Source organism: Oncorhynchus clarkii, chromosome 22, assembly GCF_045791955.1.
Source record: "Oncorhynchus clarkii lewisi isolate Uvic-CL-2024 chromosome 22, UVic_Ocla_1.0, whole genome shotgun sequence".
Taxonomy (NCBI): Eukaryota; Metazoa; Chordata; class Actinopteri; order Salmoniformes; family Salmonidae; genus Oncorhynchus; species Oncorhynchus clarkii.
Genome location: NC_092168.1, coordinates 51,098,871 through 51,117,907, shown reverse-complemented (window position 1 = coordinate 51,117,907; position 19,037 = coordinate 51,098,871). Strand labels below are relative to the sequence as shown.

Below are 19,037 nucleotides of genomic sequence, written 5' to 3'. Positions count from 1 at the left end.
ATATATATTATACCAGCTCTTGTCAGGAGGAATGGGCCAAGATTCACCCAACTTATTGTAGGAAGCTTGTGTAAGGCTTCCCGAAATGTTCGACCCAAGTTAAACAATTTGAAGGCAATGCTACCAAATACTAATTGAGTGTATGTAAACTTCTGACCCACTGGGAATGTGATGAAAGAAATAAAAGCTGAAATAAATCATTCTCTCTACTATTATTCTGACATTTCACATTCTTAAAATATAGTGATGATCCTAACAGATGTGAGACAGGGATTTTTTACTAGGATTAAATGTCAGGAATTGTGGAAAAACAGAGTTTAAATGTATTTGGCTAAAGTGTATGTAAACTTCCAACTTCAACTGTATCTATTAGAACGCCGAGTGTTTTCGTTAATGGAATCCTCTTTAATGCAAATTCAGTTGAGTGTGGTTTACCGCAGGGCAGCCAGCTAGGGCCATTACTGTTTCCTGTTTTTACAAATGACCATCCACTGCCCTTGAATAAAGCCTGCGTGTCTATGTACGTTGATGACTCAACAGTATTCACCTCGACTACGACAGTAAAATAAATAACTGACACCCTTAACATAGAGCTCCAGTCAGTTTTAGAATGGGTAACTACAAACAGACTGATGATAAATATCTCAAAAACTTAAATCATCATTTTTGGAACAAATCACTCGCTCGACGCTGAACTATTATTGAATAATGTAGCTATTGAGCAAGTGGAGAAGTAAACTGCTGGGTGTAACCCTAGATAGCAAGCTGTCATGGTCAAAACATATATACTCAATGGTTGCTAAAATGGGAAGAGGTTTGTCCATGATAGAGCTTTGCTTTGCCTTCTTGACATCTCAGTCGACCAGACAGGTCCTACAGGCCCTAGTTTTGTCGCACCTGGCATACTGCTGCCCGGCTGTGTTGTCATGTGTGGCAAAGAAGGACACACTGTAGGTAAACTGCAGTTGGTCCAGAACAGAGCAGCACGTACTGCATTTAGATGTCATTGATATTCACCCTCTGTGTACATTCATGTCAATCTCTCCTGGCTCAAGGTTGAGGAGAGATTGACTGCATCGCTATTGGTCTGGTGATGGTAGATGTGTTGGGAGGTACCGTACTGCAGTTGGCACACAGTTCAGACACTCATCGGTACAAAACAAGACATGCAACCAAAGGTCTCTTCACAGTCCCCAGGTCCAGAACAGCGGCACAGTATTAAAGAGTTATTAGGCCATTAAATTATTGCATTTGAGCTCCTAGAGTTTGTGGCTCTCTTTTTCTTTTCAAGTGTTCTGTGAACACCTCGGCTAAACAAGTGTGGGTTTCTTTCGCGTACAGAGGAGCCATTGGAGTCAACATGGGCCAGCATCCCTGTAGAAGGCTTTTACAGACAAGTTGACTAACAGAAACATATCTAAATCAGGGAAAAAAAGTCTGTTAAAGGTCGTTTAGCCTTCTCTGACTGTAGACTACAGGGCATTTTTTATATTAACGGTTTAGGGTGGGGTGTAGGCCTCAGATTTTCACTTTATCACATAGGCTAGGTTACTGATAAGTTATTAGCTATTGTGGTCGGTTGCGGGTGAACAAACAGCTGACCTGCGCATTACTACAAGGCGTGTGTCTATTTAGCCTCTCCCCATCAGGACTGACTGAACTGAATCCGTTCATCTCCACTCGACTCTCGCAGCGCGACAAACTGTCTTCAATTTGGACACCAGGCGTGTACGTAATATCCTCTTCCGGGAGATCCTCCTCTTCCTGACGTCGTCGCGTAGCTACCGTTCTGGGAGGCGGAAGAGGGGGGGGGGGTTATTTGAAGAAAAGCGAAGAGATTGTTGTCAACAACACGGGTTTCTACACTGCCCTGGCTAATTTCACAAAAAAATAACAAGATGTCAGATACAGTAAGTGATAATAACTATTAACCTATACCACTTATCAACCAAACAGTACATTTACACCACGAGTGAGTCACAAAACTTATAGCAGTTCGCACAGACCGCTAACATTGTTTAACCACCATGGTAGCTGTCGTGTTAGCAGCTAACGTTAGCGTCAGACAAACACATTGCTGCTAGTTCGATAGTAGCTAGATAACTTTTAACTAGGTAGTTAAAGCGGTGGGCTCGTTATAGTTTTTGTGATTTTAGCTAGTTAGCCAAGTTAGTTTTCAACTAGAGGACGTAAATACCCAACTTAGCTATATGTTTCGGCTGAAGTGAAGAGTTTTGAGAGGGGACAGCAGGTCCATTGTTAGTAATGCATATCGTTGCATCACCATGTTTCCATCCAGTCCTTTTATGCGAGAGTAAAGTGCATGTCGGATACAAAAGTCATGACGGGCCTGATGGAAACTAAAAAAAAAATCCTGGTAAACTTTCCAAATGTCGACAAAACAAAATATGTTCGAAAATATTACATTATTCTTTTTTTTATCAGTAAAATTAATTATGTGATAAATTTAGGTGGAAACGCTTTTATGCGCAAATATTCACACAACCATCACACAACCTAAGTTAACTTTGTGTGGATCGGAAAGCGTGTAGTTTATTAGGCTACAGATTAAATAAGTTATGATGAACTTCAAGGGGTGGTGAAAGTGCAAGGTGATGAGTTTGCTTCTTTCCAATAAATATTGAGGGTCTTATTCTGGTGACTTGATCATCGATGCTTGGCTGCCATTTATTTATTTTTTTAAATAATATCGCTCTATTGTCCATAATCTCATGATGTAGGCTATACATGTGCCCCCCCCCCCTAGCCAACAGCATGCAGATACTTAAACAATAAGGCACGGGAGGGTGTGGTATATGGCCAATATACCACGGCTAAGGGCTGTTCAAGTCAGTTAAGAACACATTCTTATTTACAATGAAGGCCTACTGATACCATGGCTGTCAGCCAATTAGCATTCAGGGCTCGAACAACCCAGTTTCTAAAGTACTTTATACCATGGCATTGTTGAATACTCATATCTGATTGGCTTGAAGGGCATTCGAGAGTGTACAGGCAGAGGGGGTGTGGTATAGGGCCAAAATACCATGCCTAGCTAAAGGCTGTTCTTAAGCACAATGTGCCTGGACACAGCCCTTAGCTGCGGTATATTGGCCATATACCACAACCGCCCAGAGATGCCTTATTGCTATTATAAACTGGTTATAAACTTAATTTAAAAATATATATAATTGGGTCATATCTGTGGTATACAGTCTGATATGGCCCTAGTTTTGTTGCACCTGGGCTACTGTTCAGTCAGGTGCCATAAAGAGGGACGTAGGACAATTGCAATTGTCTCAGAACAGGGCAGCACAACTGGCCCTTAGATGTACACAGAGATCTAATATTAATAATATGCATGTCAATCTCTCCTGGCTCAAAGTGGAGGAGAGATTGACTTCATCACTACTTGTATTTGTGAGAGGTATTGACATGTTGAATGCACCGAGCTGTCTGTCTAAACTACTGGCACACAGCTCAGACACCCATACATACCCCACAAGACATGCCACCAGAGGTCTCTTCACAGTCCCCAAGTCCAGAACAGACTATGGGAGGTGCACAGTACCACATAGAGCCATGACTACATGGAACTCTATTCCACAGTACTACATAGAGCCATGACTACATGGAATTCTATTCCACAGTACTACATAGAGCCATGACTACATGGAACTCTATTCCACAGTACTACATAGAGCCATGACTACATGGAACTCTATTCCACAGTACTACATAGAGCCATGACTACATGGAACTCTATTCCACAGTACTACATAGAGCCATGACTACATGGAACTCTATTCCACAGTACCACATAGAGCCATGACTACATGGAACTCTATTCCACAGTACCACATAGAGCCATGACTACATGGAACTCTATTCCACAGTACCACATAGAGCCATGACTACATGGAACTCTATTCCACAGTACTACATAGAGCCATGACTACATGGAACTCTATTCCACAGTACTACATAGAGCCATGACTACATGGAACTCTATTCCACAGTACTACATAGAGCCATGACTACATGGAACTCTATTCCACAGTACTACATAGAGCCATGACTACATGGAACTCTATTCCACAGTACTACATAGAGCCATGACTACATGGAACTCTATTCCACAGTACTACATAGAGCCATGACTACATGGAACTCTATTCCACAGTACTACATAGAGCCATGACTACATGGAACTCTATTCCACAGTACTACATAGAGCCATGACTACATGGAACTCTATTCCACAGTACTACATAGAGCCATGACTACATGGAACTCTATTCCACAGTACTACATAGAGCCATGACTACATGGGACTCTATTCCACAGTACTACATAGAGCCATGACTACATGGAACTCTATTCCACAGTACTACATAGAGCCATGACTACATGGGACTCTATTCCACAGTACTACATAGAGCCATGACTACATGGAACTCTATTCCACAGTACTACATAGAGCCATGACTACATGGAACTCTATTCCACATCAAGTAATTCATGCCAACAGTCAAATTAGATTGAGAAAACAGATAAAAACACACCTCATGGAACAGCGGGGACTGTGAAACAACACAAACATAGACGCGTACAAACACACGATAACATACTGACTATACACACATGTACACATGGATTTTGTGTTATAGATATGTGGTAGTAGAATAGAGGCCTGAGGGAACACACTTAATATGTTGTGAAATCTGTTGTGAATGTATTGTAATGTTTTTAAGATATGTAACTGAAAGATGACTTGTAGCTAATGGAATAATAAATACAAATATGACTTTGACAATGACAAATATGGCTGTCAGGGCTCCAACCACCTAGTTTATAATTCCCTTTAGAAACTGGGTGGTTCGAGCCCTGAATGATGATTGGTTGACAGCTGTGTTAAATGAGATCGTATACCATGAGTATGACAAAACATTTATTTTTAATGTTTTAATTATGTTTTTAGGGGGGGGGGGGCTTGGGGTGTGTGGGTGGGGCAGGGGAGGAGCTTGTGTGTATAAATAGGAAGGTGCACAGAAGGAATGAAGGAGACCAGACCAAAAAGACTAATTAGCTAGCTATGTTATCTGTAATTCCCTTCCCCATAACGCTCCTTTGCCCAGAGATAGATGATGTTATCAAACTGTCAACAACATACTGTGATGATGTTTCCTATAAAGGAAAGAGCTAATTTGAGGATTTATGACCTGGTCCATTATAGAAACAAAAGCCATTGGGCGATAACGTCTGCAGACCAAACTAAAACAGTCACCGTTGTGTTAAAATACAATCCCAGCTTCATGTCCTTTCTCTTGAAGGACACGAAACCTTCAGGTCAGGATGGAGGAGACCAAAAAGATGGGGAGTACATCAAACTGAAAGTGATCGGTCAGGTAAGAAGAAGTTTGGAGAAGGAAAAGTATGGTGAAGATGCTGGTGAAAAGTAGCTCTGTGAGTTTACATAGCTAGGATGGTTTATCACAGTCAATTATTTATCCGATTTTTATATCAGTTGACCTACAAATTTGAAAACGTTTAAACTTGGAATCTATTCATTCTTTTCCTTCCTCAGGACAACAGTGAAATTCACTTCAAAGTGAAAATGACGACCCATCTGAAGAAGCTGAAGGAATCTTATAGCCAGAGACAGGTAACAATCGCATCTCATTCGTTGCATTCGTTCGTCACTTGAGGTTTTCTGGCCGTTCTTAGTGAGCAACTAGTTTTTTTGTGTGTGAGTCTCAAATGGAACCCTATTCCCTATGTAGTGCACTACTTTTGACCAGGTCCCATAGGGATACTATTAGGGAATAGGGAGCCAATTGGGACTCACACTGTGTGTTCCTTACCCAACGCTGTGTGTTCCTTACCCAACGCTGTGTGTTCCTTACCCAACACTGTGTGTTCCTTACCCAACGCTGTGTGTTCCTTACCCAACGCTGTGTGTTCCTTACCCAACGCTGTGTGCCCCTTACCCAACGCTGTGTGCCCCTTACCCAACGCTGTTTGCCCCTTACCCAACGCTGTGTGTTCCTTACCCAACGCTGTGTGCCCCTTACCCAACGCTGTGTGTTCCTTACCCAACGCTGTGTGTTCCTTACCCAACGCTGTGTGTTCCTTACCCAACGCTGTGTGTTCCTTACCCAACGCTGTGTGTTCCTTACCCAACGCTGTGTGTTCCTTACCCAACGCTGTGTGTTCCTTACCCAACGCTGTGTGTTCCTTACCCAACGCTGTGTGTTCCTTACCCAACGCTGTGTGCCCCTTACCCAACGCTGTGTGCCCCTTACCCAACGCTGTGTGTTCCTTACCCAACGCTGTGTGCCCCTTACCCAACGCTGTGTGCCCCTTACCCAACGCTGTGTGCCCCTTACCCAACGCTGTGTGCCCCTTACCCAACGCTGTGTGCCCCTTACCCAACGCTGTGTGCCCCTTACCCAACGCTGTGTGCCCCTTACCCAACGCTGTGTGCCCCTTACCCAACGCTGTGTGCCCCTTACCCAACGCTGTGTGCCCCTTACCCAACGCTGTGTGCCCCTTACCCAACGCTGTGTGCCCCTTACCCAACGCTGTGTGCCCCTTACCCAACGCTGTGTGTTCCTTACCCAACGCTGTGTTTTCACTCAGCGTTTCTTTCCTCCTCTCTCTGTAGGGTGTTCATATGAGTACCTTACGGTTTCTATTTGAGGGACAAAGAATCTCAGACAACCACACTCCAAAAGAGGTAGCTATGCTTCCTGTTATTCTGTCTGATCCATAACCACGTCGTTCTGACTGACCCGTAGCCACGTTGTTCTGTCTGACCCGTAACCACGTCGTTCTGTCTGACCCGTAACCACGTCGTTCTGTCTGACCCGTAGCCACGTCGTTCTGTCTGACCCATAGCCACGTCGTTCTGTCTGACCCGTAGCCACGTTGTTCTGTCTGACCCGTAGCCACGTCGTTCTGTCTGACCCATAACCACGTCGTTCTGTCTGACCCATAGCCACGTCGTTCTGTCTGACCCATAGCCACGTCGTTCTGTCTGACCCATAGCCACGTCGTTCTGTCTGACCCATAGCCACGTCGTTCTGTCTGACCCGTAGCCACGTCGTTCTGTCTGACCCATAACCACGTCGTTCTGTCTGACCCGTAGCCACGTCGTTCTGTCTGACCCGTAGCCACGTCGTTCTGTCTGACCCGTAGCCACGCCGTTCTGTCTGATCCATAGCCACGTCGTTCTGTCTGACCCGTAGCCACGTCGTTCTGTCTGATCCATAGCCACGTCGTTCTGTCTGACCCGTAACCACGTCGTTCTGTCTGACCCGTAACCAAGTCGTTCTGTCTGACCCATAGCCACATCGTTCTGTCTGACCCATAGCCACGTCGTTCTGTCTGACCCGTAGCCACGTCGTTCTGTCTGATCCATAGCCACGTCGTTCTGTCGGATAGCCACGTCATTTAGCCTCTTCCTGGTTGGGTTCTGTTTTTCTGTCTGACCCATAGCGTCGTCATTCTGTCTGACCCGTAGCCACGTCGTTCTGTCTGATCCGTAGCCACGTCGTCATTCTGTCTGATCCATAACCACGTCGTCATTCTGTCTGATCCATAACCACGTCGTCATTCTGTCTGACCCGTAGCCACGTCGTTCTGTCTGACCCGTAGCCACGTCGTTCTGTCTGACCCGTAGCCACGTCATTCTGTCTGACCCATAGCCACGTCATTTAGCCTCTTCCTGGTTGGGTTCTGTCCTGTCCATAGCCACATCATTTAGCCTCTTCCTGGTTGGGTTCTGTTGTTCTGTCTGACCCATAGCCACGTCATTCTGTTTGACCCATAGCCACATCATTAGCCTCTTCCTGGTTGTGTTCTGTCTGACCCATAGCCACGTCATTTAGCCTCTTCTTGGTTGGGTTCTGTTGTGTTCTGTCTGATCCATAGCCACGTCATTTAGCCTCTTCTTGGTTGGGTTCTGTTGTTCTGTCTGACCCATAGCCACATCATTTAGCCTCTTCATGGTTGGGTTCTGTTGTGTTCTGTCTGACCCATAGCCACGTCATTTAGCCTCTTCCTGGTTGGGTTCTGTTGTGACCTGTCTGATCCATATCCTTGCAGGACCTGGTGGTGTTCTGTCTGATCCATATCCTTGCAGGACCTGGTGGTGTTCTGTCTGATCCATATCCTTGCAGGACCTGGTGGTGTTCTGTCTGATCCATATCCTTGCAGGACCTGGTGGTGTTCTGTCTGATCCATATCCTTGCAGGACCTGGTGGTGTTCTGTCTGATCCATAGCCTTGCAGGACCTGGTGGTGTTCTGTCTGATCCATATCCTTGCAGGACCTGGTGGTGTTCTGTCTGATCCATATCCTTGCAGGACCTGGTGGTGTTCTGTCTGATCCATAGCCTTGCAGGACCTGGTGGTGTTCTGTCTGATCCATATCCTTGCAGGACCTGGTGGTGTTCTGTCTGATCCATAGCCTTGCAGGACCTGGTGGTGTTCTGTCTGATCCATATCCTTGCAGGACCTGGTGGTGTTCTGTCTGATCCATAGCCTTGCAGGACCTGGTGGTGTTCTGTCTGATCCATAGCCTTGCAGGACCTGGTGGTGTTCTGTCTGATCCATATCCTTGCAGGACCTGGTGGTTTGGGTATCAAGCCTCCTCTGGTTTAAAGGAAAGATTCACCCATTATAAATGTTATGTTTTTCATCTCTAAGTGCTGTTCTATCAAATCCCGGGGTGATGTCATGTTTTCTTGGTGTATCTGAGCCGTTCCAGCAGGCAGAAATTCGGCCGAGGGGGGGGGGGGGGGGGGGGGGGTGAAAATTGCACCATATGAGCCCAATACTGATTATTTCCATCCATTAATTGGTATTGAGAGCAATCACATAATTGGGCAAAAGATCAGAACTGGGCTGCCTTTGTAAACACAGCTATTGTGTCTCCATCTAAACATCTCTGTCCTCCCTATCTCTTGTAGCTGGGGATGGAAGACGAGGATGTCATCGAGGTCTATCAGGAACAGACTGGAGGACTTCGGAATAATTAGTCTTCCTGGATTTAACTTTTTTGTTGTTGATGATTAATATTGTATTTTATATTTGTACAATTACTGCGTGATTTGTTTGGCTTTGTGTTCCTCTCAGTGGTCGAGATCTCTGCCAGAGAGGAGAGAATAACTGTCTGATACATCTCCTGTTCTCTTATCGTCACCTGGTCTGTTTGTGCTGTTTTGAAAACTCTTATGAAGGCGTGACAATGACTGTAGGAGCTGGCAAGACGGCACAAACAGGGTCTGAATGCATTTCAGAGTAGGAGTGCTGATCGGAGATCAGTTTTGGGTATTTAAAAAAAAAAAAAAAATGTAACCAGGCAAGGCAGTTAAGAACAAATTCTTATTTCGAACGACGGCCTACCAGGAAACGGTGCCTTGTTCAGGGGCAGAACAACAACAACAAAAATGTTCTACCTTGTCAGCTCGGGGATTCCTTTCGGTTACTGGCCCAACGCTCTAACCACTAGGCTGCCCTGCCGCCCCATTGACCACATGGACAAGGGGGACCTGATCCTAGATCAGCACTCCTACTGCTTGATGTTTACGGCCACCATGGTCCAGCCATGTGGTCCATCAGAAGACTCATTGGTTGGATAGATGACATCAGAATGGTAGTGTTTCTTCAGACCCCCCCTAGCTTCAGTTTGGTTGATTGGCATCCGTCCCCATATACATCTTTCCACAGTATATATTTTTACTAGCTGTAGATCCATACCGTTTATTGAAGATCCAGGTAACGGCCAAAGTAAAGGAAACGCTAACATCGTGTCTTTAATAGAGGGTGTTGGGTGACCACCAGCCAGAGCAGCTTCAACGCACCATGACATAGATACTACACGTGTCTGGGACTCTATTGGAGGGATGCCACACCGGTGTGGTGGGAAACGTGGTCTCGGGCGCCGCTCCAGATTCTCCCGTAAGTGTTCCATCGGGTTGAGATCTGGTGACCTGAGATGGTCGTGGTATGTGGGTTTTTATCATTTTAATACTCTTCAAATTATCTCAAGCCCTGTGGATGGGTTCATTGTCATCCTATTAAGGGCATGGTCATGGTAGCCAAAATAATGGCCATGCTCAGCATTTTTTTTCCCCCGTGACCCTAAGCATGATGGGATGTTAATTGCTTAATTAATTTGGGAACAACACCTGTGTGGAAGCACCTGCTTTCAATATACTTTGTATCCCCTCGTTTACACAGGTGTTTTGGCAGTTACCTGTAGCTAGCATGCCACTGTTAATTCCTGACTTCAGGTCTGTGTGTTACCCAGCTGTTACTTTACAGGTGGCATGTAATACGACGTCACTAATGTCTCCTCCTCGGTTCATTCAAAACGCTTGTCCACAGTCTTCAGTAACACACCAGGGGTATTTAATAACCAAGTTCTCATTCACTGCCTGTCTCTTTCTGTTAGAGAACTTGTAAAATACCTTACTAAAGTGCTCTGTTCAATCTGCATCGTCCAAGTTCAGCTTTACATAATATAAAGACGACGTTCCCACTCTGTAGTACTGATTACTGTACATTAATCTGAACTGTGTAGTACTCTGTAGTACTGATTACTGTACATTCATCTGAACTGTGTAGTACTCTGTAGTACTGATTACTGTACATTCATCTGAACTGTGTAGTACTCTGTAGTACTGATTACTGTACATTCATCTGAACTGTGTAGTACTCTGTAGTACTGATTACTGTACATTCATCTGAACTGTGTAGTACTCTGTAGTACTGATTACTGTACATTCATCTGAACTGTGTAGTACTCTGTAGTACTGATTACTGTACATTAATCTGAACTGTGTAGTACTCTGTAGTACTGATTACTGTACATTCATCTGAACTGTGTAGTACTCTGTAGTACTGATTACTGTACATTCATCTGAACTGTGTAGTACTCTGTAGTACTGATTACTGTACATTAATCTGAACTGTGTAGTACTCTGTAGTACTGATTACTGTACATTAATCTGAACTGTGTAGTACTCTGTAGTACTGATTACTGTACATTCATCTGAACTGTGTAGTACTCTGTAGTACTGATTACTGTACATTCATCTGAACTGTGTAGTACTCTGTAGTACTGATTACTGTACATTCATCTGAACTGTGTAGTACTCTGTAGTACTGATTACTGTACATTCATCTGAACTGTGTAGTACTCTGTAGTACTGATTACTGTACATTCATCTGAACTGTGTAGTACTCTGTAGTACTGATTACTGTACATTCATCTGAACTGTGTAGTACTCTGTAGTACTGATTACTGTACATTCATCTGAACTGTGTAGTACTCTGTAGTACTGATTACTGTACATTAATCTGAACTGTGTAGTACTCTGTAGTACTGATTACTGTACATTAATCTGAACTGTGTAGTACTCTGTAGTACTGATTACTGTACATTAATCTGAACTGTGTAGTACTCTGTAGTACTGATTACTGTACATTGATCTGAACTGTGTAGTACTCTGTAGTACTGATTACTGTACATTCATCTGAACTGTGTAGTACTCTGTAGTACTGATTACTGTACATTGATCTGAACTGTGTAGTACTCTGTAGTACTGATTACTGTACATTAATCTGAACTGTGTAGTACTCTGTAGTACTGATTACTGTACATTGATCACGTTAAAGGCCCAGTGCAGATTTGTATTTGTTCTGTGTATATATTTCCACACTGAGGCTGGATTAATATTGTGAAGATAATGCTCTTTTAGTGTCAGAGCTGATTGGAAAGACCGCCCACTTCAAATTCCAGCCTGTTTTTGTTTTGGTGGGATGGAGTTTTGACCTAGTAAATGAGTTATTAGACCTGAAATGAGAGTTTCAAACCTCTGCCAATAGTTTTCAATGTCCCCCTCCCCACTCAGACCCTCTGTGCCAATAACAGCTAGGTTCCCCTCCTCCACGCAGACCCTCTGTGCCAATAACAGCTAGGTTCCCTCCCCACTCAGACCCTCTCTGCCAATAACAGCTAGGTTTCCTCCCCACTCAGACCCTCTGTGCCAATAACAGCTAGGTTCCCTCCCCACTCAGACCCTCTCTGCCAATAACAGCTAGGTTCCCTCCCCACTCAGACCCTCTGTGCCAATAACAGCTAGGTTCCCTCCCCACTCAGACCCTCTGTGCCAATAACAGCTAGGTTCCCTCCCCACTCAGACCCTCTCTGCCAATAACAGCTAGGTTCCCTCCCCACTCAGACCCTCTCTGCCAATAACAGCTAGGTTCCCTCCCCACTCAGACCCTCTGTGCCAATAACAGTTAGGTTTCCCTCCCCACTCAGACCCTCTGTGCCAATAACAGCTAGGTTTCCCTCCCCACTCAGACCCTCTGTGCCAATAACAGCTAGGTTCCCTCCCCACTCAGACCCTCTGTGCCAATAACAGCTAGGTTCCCTCCCCACTCAGACCCTCTCTGCCAATAACAGCTAGGTTCCCTCCCCACTCAGACCCTCTGTGCCAATAACAGCTAGGTTTCCTCCCCACTCAGACCCTCTGTGCCAATAACAGCTAGGTTCCCCTCCTCCACGCAGACCCTCTGTGCCAATAACAGCTAGGTTCCCCTCCTCCACGCAGACCCTCTGTGCCAATAACAGCTAGGTTCCCTCCCCACTCAGACCCTCTGTGCCAATAACAGCTAGGTTCCCTCCCCACTCAGACCCTCTGTGCCAACAACAGCTAGGTTCCCTCCCCACTCAGACCCTCTGTGCCAATAACAGCTAGGTTTCCCTCCCCACTCAGACCCTCTGTGCCAATAACAGCTAGGTTTCCCTCCCCACTCAGACCCTCTGTGCCAATAACAGCTAGGTTCCCTCCCCACTCAGACCCTCTGTGCCAATAACAGCTAGGTTCCCTCCCCACTCAGACCCTCTGTGCCAATAACAGCTAGGTTCCCCTCCTCCACGCAGACCCTCTGTGCCAATAACAGCTAGGTTCCCTCCCCACTCAGACCCTCTGTGCCAATAACAGCTAGGTTCCCTCCCCACTCAGACCCTCTGTGCCAATAACAACTAGGTTCCCTCCCCACTCAGACCCTCTGTGCCAATAACAGCTAGGTTCCCTCCCCACTCAGACCCTCTGTGCCAATAACAGCTAGGTTCCCTCCCCACTCAGACCCTCTGTGCCAATAACAGCTAGGTTCCCTCCCCACTCAGACCCTCTGTGCCAATAACAGCTAGGTTTCCCTCCCCACTCAGACCCTCTGTGCCAATAACAGCTAGGTTCCCTCCCCACTCAGACCCTCTGTGCCAATAACAGCTAGGTTCCCTCCCCACTCAGACCCTCTGTGCCAATAACAGCTAGGTTCCCTCCCCACTCAGACCCTCTGTGCCAATAACAGCTAGGTTCCCTCCCCACTCAGACCCTCTGTGCCAATAACAGCTAGGTTCCCTCCCCACTCAGACCCTCTGTGCCAATAACAGCTAGGTTCCTCTCCTCCACTTAGACCCTCTGTGCCAATAACAGCTAGGTTCCTCTCCTCCACTTAGACCCTCTGTGCCAATAACAGCTAGGTTCCCTCCCCACTCAGACCCTCTGTGCCAATAACAGCTAGGTTCCCTCCCCACTCAGACCCTCTCTGCCAATAACAGCTAGGTTCCCTCCCCACTCAGACCCTCTGTGCCAATAACAGCTAGGTTTCCTCCCCACTCAGACCCTCTGTGCCAATAACAGCTAGGTTCCCCTCCTCCACGCAGACCCTCTGTGCCAATAACAGCTAGGTTCCCTCCCCACTCAGACCCTCTGTGCCAATAACAGCTAGGTTCCCTCCCCACTCAGACCCTCTGTGCCAATAACAGCTAGGTTCCCTCCCCACTCAGACCCTCTGTGCCAATAACAGCTAGGTTCCCTCCCCACTCAGACCCTCTGTGCCAATAACAGCTAGGTTTCCCTCCCCACTCAGACCCTCTGTGCCAATAACAGCTAGGTTTCCCTCCCCACTCAGACCCTCTGTGCCAATAACAGCTAGGTTCCCTCCCCACTCAGACCCTCTGTGCCAATAACAGCTAGGTTCCCTCCCCACTCAGACCCTCTGTGCCAATAACAGCTAGGTTTCCCTCCCCACTCAGACCCTCTGTGCCAATAACAGCTAGGTTCCCTCCCCACTCAGACCCTCTGTGCCAATAACAGCTAGGTTCCCTCCCCACTCAGACCCTCTGTGCCAATAACAGCTAGGTTTCCCTCCCCACTCAGACCCTCTGTGCCAATAACAGCTAAGTTCCCTCCCCACTCAGACCCTCTGTGCCAATAACAGCTAGGTTCCCTCCCCACTCAGACCCTCTGTGCCAATAACAGCTAGGTTTCCCTCCCCACTCAGACCCTCTGTGCCAATAACAGCTAGGTTCCCCTCCTCCACTCAGACCACTCCTAGTCCTTGCAAAATTCTTGCTTGAGCAATTGCTCTTTGCTAAGAAGATTTTTGATTTTTTTTTAACCATTTTTAATTCAAAAACAATCAGTTAGGTACTCCATTGTTACCCTGAACTGATTTTGACATTGCCTTACATCTATGTTATTTTTTGTAAAAAAAAATGACTGGTAAATTTAACATATTGACATACCTTTCAATCCCACAATACCCATCACTATTGTACTTATTCATGGCAGGATAAAGGCTGTGAGTTCCCAGTTTTAATTCTAAAAAACCTTGTATAGCAAAAGTTAGCATCGTACACAGTTCGTATTTTCTAAAACAAAATCATTCATTCAAATGTTACCCCTCTTTGTATATTTTGGATACGTCTTTTTAAAATATATTTTATTTGAGTAAGACAGTTTTTTAATTGTATTATTGCACGGGATCTCATGTTATTAGTTGTCTCAATTCAGGAGGGGAAACTACGATAGGCAGTTTGGGTATGCTGTACGTGGATGATCCGTTTGGGTATGCTGTACTTGGATGATCAGTTTGGGTATGCTGTACGTGGATGGTCAGTTTGGGTATGCTGTACGTGAATGATCAGTTTGGGTATGCCGTACGTGGATGATCCGTTTGGGTATGCTGTACGTGAATGATCAGTTTGGGTATGCTGTACGTGGATGGTCAGTTTGGGTATGCTGTACGTGAATGATCAGTTTGGGTATGCCGTACGTGGATGATCCGTTTGGGTATGCTGTACGTGAATGATCAGTTTGGGTATGCTGTACGTGAATGATCAGTTTGGGTATGCTGTACGTGAATGATCAGTTTGGGTATGCTGTACGTGGATGATCAGTTTGGGTATGCCGTATGTGGATGATCAGTTTGGGTATGCCGTACGTGGATGATCAGTTTGGGTATGCCGTACGTGGATGATCATTTTGGGTATGCCGTACGTGGATGATCAGTTTGGGTATGCCGTACGTGGATGATCAGTTTGGGTATGCCGTACGTGGATGATCAGTTTGGGTATGCCGTACGTGGATGATCAGTTTGGGTATGCCGTACGTGGATGATCAGTTTGGGTATGCCGTACGTGGATGATCAGTTTGGGTATGCCGTACGTGGATGATCAGTTTGGGTATGCCGTACTTGGATGATCAGATTGTCAGTTTGGGTATGCCGTACGTGGATTGTCAGTTTGGGTATGCCGTACGTGGATGGTCAGTTTGGGTATGCCGTACGTGGATGATCAGTTTGGGTATGCCGTACGTGGATGATCAGTTTGGGTATGCCGTACGTGGATGATCAGTTTGGGTATGCCGTACGTGGATGATCAGTTTGGGTATGCTGTACGTGAATGATCAGTTTGGGTATGCTGTACGTGGATGATCAGTTTGGGTATGCCGTACGTGGATGATCAGTTTGGGTATGCTGTACTTGGATGATCAGTTTGTCAGTTTGGGTATGCCGTACGTGGATGATCCGTTTGGGTATCCCGTACGTGGATGATCCGTTTGGGTATGCCGTACGTGGATGATCGTGCCTAAAGCTACTCAGATATATGCTCTTCTCCTCTGCTGAAGCAAAGCAGAGGTCAAGCCTCAAATGACCTACACAATTTTCTTCATTATGCATTTAATACAAGGCTCCATTTTTTTGGTGTACATTACACCATTTCTTTCATAATGCATTTTATACAAGGCTATGTAGAATTTTATGGGTTGCCAGATTGGAGAAAAAGTACAATTTTTTTTTTTGTTTGTTTTTGGTGTCGATGAAGGTGTTTGATTGGGGAATGGAGAATTTATAATGTACACAAACACACACTTTTTTTGTACTCATGTTATAGCCAACTTTTGACTTTTTGTATGAATTATTTTTTATAAAATGTTTGTATCTAGTTGTCATGTATTCATTATGTTTAACTGGTTATGTTTGTAGTTTGTATGTTTCAGTAATGATTAACACGGTTAAATAGTCGTAAATCACTGCTTCATTTAGCTTTTGGTATATTTGCCGTTTTATACAGTCTGTATTTCACTGAAGAAAGCAATGCAATAAATGGTGAGAAATGCTCAGTCTGAAGCCATTCGGCTGTGGGTTTTCACAGCCCGATAATACGGATGTGGGTTTTCACAGCCCGATAATACGGATGTGGGTTTTCACAGCCCGATAATACGGATGTGGGTTTTCACAGCCCGATAATACGGATGCAAGTTATAATCACCTTAAGGGTTTATTTTGTAACCTCTGGGGTATAACATGTTGTGGCAAAGTGGTATAGGAGAGTCTAAGTATTTGGTCACCTACAAACAAGCAAGACTTCTGGCTCTCACAGATCTGTAACTTCTTCTTTAAGAGGCTCCTTTGTCCTCCACTCATTACCTGTATTTGGGGCTGTTTTTCTGCAAAGGGACCAGGACGACTGATCCGTGTAAAGGAAAGAATGAATGGGGCCATGTATCGTGAGATTTTGAGTGAAAACCTCCTTCCATCAACAAGGGCATTGAAGATGAAACGTGGCTGGGTCTTTCAGCATGACAATGATCCCAAACACACCGCCCGAGCAACGAAGGAGTGGCTTCGTAAGAAGCATTTCAAGGTCCTGGAGTGGCCTAGCCAGTCTCCAGATCTCAACCCCATAGAAAATCTTTGGAGGGAGTTGAAAGTCCGTGTTGCCCAGCAACAGCCCCAAAACATCACTGCTCTAGAGGAGATCTGCATGGAGGAGTGGGCCAAAATACCAGCAACAGTGTGTGAACCTTGTGAAGACTTACAGAAAACGTTTGACCTCTGTCATTGCCAACAAAGGGTATATAACAAAGTATTGAGAAACTTTTATTGACCAAATACTTATTTTCCACCATAATTTGCAAATAAATTCATTAAAAATCCTACAATGTGATCTTCTGTATATTTTGTATATTTTCTCATTTTCTGTCATAGTTGAAGTGTACCTATGATGAAAATTACAGGCCTTTCTCATCTTTTTAAGTGGGAGAACTTGCACAATTGGTGGCTGACTAAATACTTTTTTGCCCCACTGTATAAGCCCTAACTTCAGTTAAGTCCATCGCCAATTAGAACCAAGAGGGGCCAAGCCTTGTCCTTCACGACTGGGAAAGGGCCTTGATTCCTAGGCTGTAGAAAATCCTCCATCCATCTCATTAGATCAGAACAGGATGGGTCAACAGTCGTTTAATTTTTACTGATTTGCGTCCTAAATAAAAACAGGATAGTTGTTTTACTGCACAACACACATTATCTGTCTACGATGTGACAACAGAACTCCATGGTTGTAATAACACTTTAAACAGGGGTAAGTTAACTTCCTGTATGTAAAGACCGTCACAGAGGATTTTCTTTTGAGTAACAGATCCGGGCGTAACACTTTCCGTTCAGCTTCAAGTAACTTTGATGTGAGGCTTGATCACACCTGTAGTGACTACTTCTATCCATCATGCCCATTGTTGCTTATCCATTGTTTATTAGATATATCAATGTAATTATACCCAACACTGACTATATCAATGTAATTACACCCAACACAGTGCTGAAAACCGAATGCTTCCCACCACTAGATCACATGACTAGACGTGAGCTGGACGTGATCCCAACGCTGCCACCAATGTAGCGGAAGAAAGTGAAAGCTGCAACGGGGACTCTAACCAGGGGCTCGTACGTGGTTCTAATCCGGGGCTCGTACGTGGTTCTAACCAGGGGCTCGTACGTGGTTCTAACCAGGGGCTCGTACGTGGTTCTAACCAGGGGCTCGTACGTGGTTCTAACCAGGGGCTCGTACGTGGTAAAGTGAAATCTAACGGCCGTTGTCATGAAAGCCTAGTATTCCTCTGGGCAGAGGCAGTAGCCATATTCCTTACAATAGCCTAAGTATATAACATGACCGTAATAATCAGCATGTAACGGCCTTTGGAAGAGCCATATGTGTAAACCAACATAACTCATTATTTACCATGAACCTGTTTAACTGCATTGATATGGCTTAATTGATCATAGTCCAGACTGGTTATAGATGTGGCTTAATTGATCATAGTCCAGACTGGTTATGATGTGGCTTAATTGATCATAGTCGAGACTGGTTATAGATATGTCTTAATTGATCATAGTCCAGACTGGTTATAGATATGGCTTAATTGATCATAGTCCAGACTGGTTATGATGTGGCTTAATTGATTATAGTCCAGACTGGTTATAGATGTGGCTTAATTGATTATAGTCCAGACAGGTTATAGATGTGGCTTAATTGATCATAGTCCAGACTGGTTATAGATGTGGTTTAATTGATTATAGTCCAGACTGGTTATAGATGTGGCTTAATTGATCATAGTCCAGACTGGTTATAGATGTGGCTTAATTGATTATAGTCCAGACTGGTTATAGACATGTCTTAATTGATTATAGTCCAGACTGGTTATAGACATGTCTTAATTGATTATAGTCCAGACTGGTTATAGACATGTCTTAATTGATCATAGTCCAGACTGGTTATAGACATGTCTTAATTGATTATAGTCCAGACTGGTTATAGATGTGGTTTAATTGATTATAGTCCAGACTCGTTATAGATGGATCAATTAAGATATATCTATCTACAGGCGCTACTAAA

The 19,037-nt window shown here is 44.8% G+C and overlaps 1 protein-coding gene across 3 annotated transcripts; it reads left to right on the top strand.

The window, feature by feature from the left end:
* The first annotated feature begins 1,772 nt into the window (after positions 1 to 1,772).
* On the top strand, positions 1,773 to 17,305 carry LOC139380996 (small ubiquitin-related modifier 1). 3 transcript variants are annotated; one of them, XR_011628494.1, is made up of 6 exons: positions 1,780 to 1,910; positions 5,334 to 5,408; positions 5,588 to 5,665; positions 6,668 to 6,739; positions 8,974 to 9,964; positions 16,824 to 17,305. XR_011628494.1 is itself a non-coding variant. In XM_071124221.1 (5 exons), the coding sequence occupies exons 1-5, from the start codon at positions 1,899 to 1,901 to the stop codon at positions 9,040 to 9,042; spliced, it is 306 nt and encodes a 101-aa protein (XP_070980322.1). In that variant the 5' UTR covers positions 1,773 to 1,898; the 3' UTR covers positions 9,043 to 10,791. The 3 variants fall into 3 exon arrangements, 2 of the variants coding, with proteins under 2 accessions (XP_070980322.1, XP_070980323.1); XM_071124221.1 differs by lacking the exon at positions 16,824 to 17,305 and having other exon boundaries at positions 1,773 to 1,910; positions 8,974 to 10,791; XM_071124222.1 differs by lacking the exons at positions 6,668 to 6,739; positions 16,824 to 17,305 and having other exon boundaries at positions 1,787 to 1,910; positions 8,974 to 9,477.
* Positions 17,306 to 19,037: the final 1,732 nt, after the last annotated feature.

Coding starts and splice junctions, on each gene's coding strand:
- LOC139380996 (XM_071124221.1), top strand. Junction 5,666..6,667: donor AATCTTATAGCCAGAGACAG/GTAACAATCGCA, acceptor CTCTCTCTGTAG/GGTGTTCATATGAGTACCTT. Junction 6,740..8,973: donor ACAACCACACTCCAAAAGAG/GTAGCTATGCTT, acceptor TATCTCTTGTAG/CTGGGGATGGAAGACGAGGA.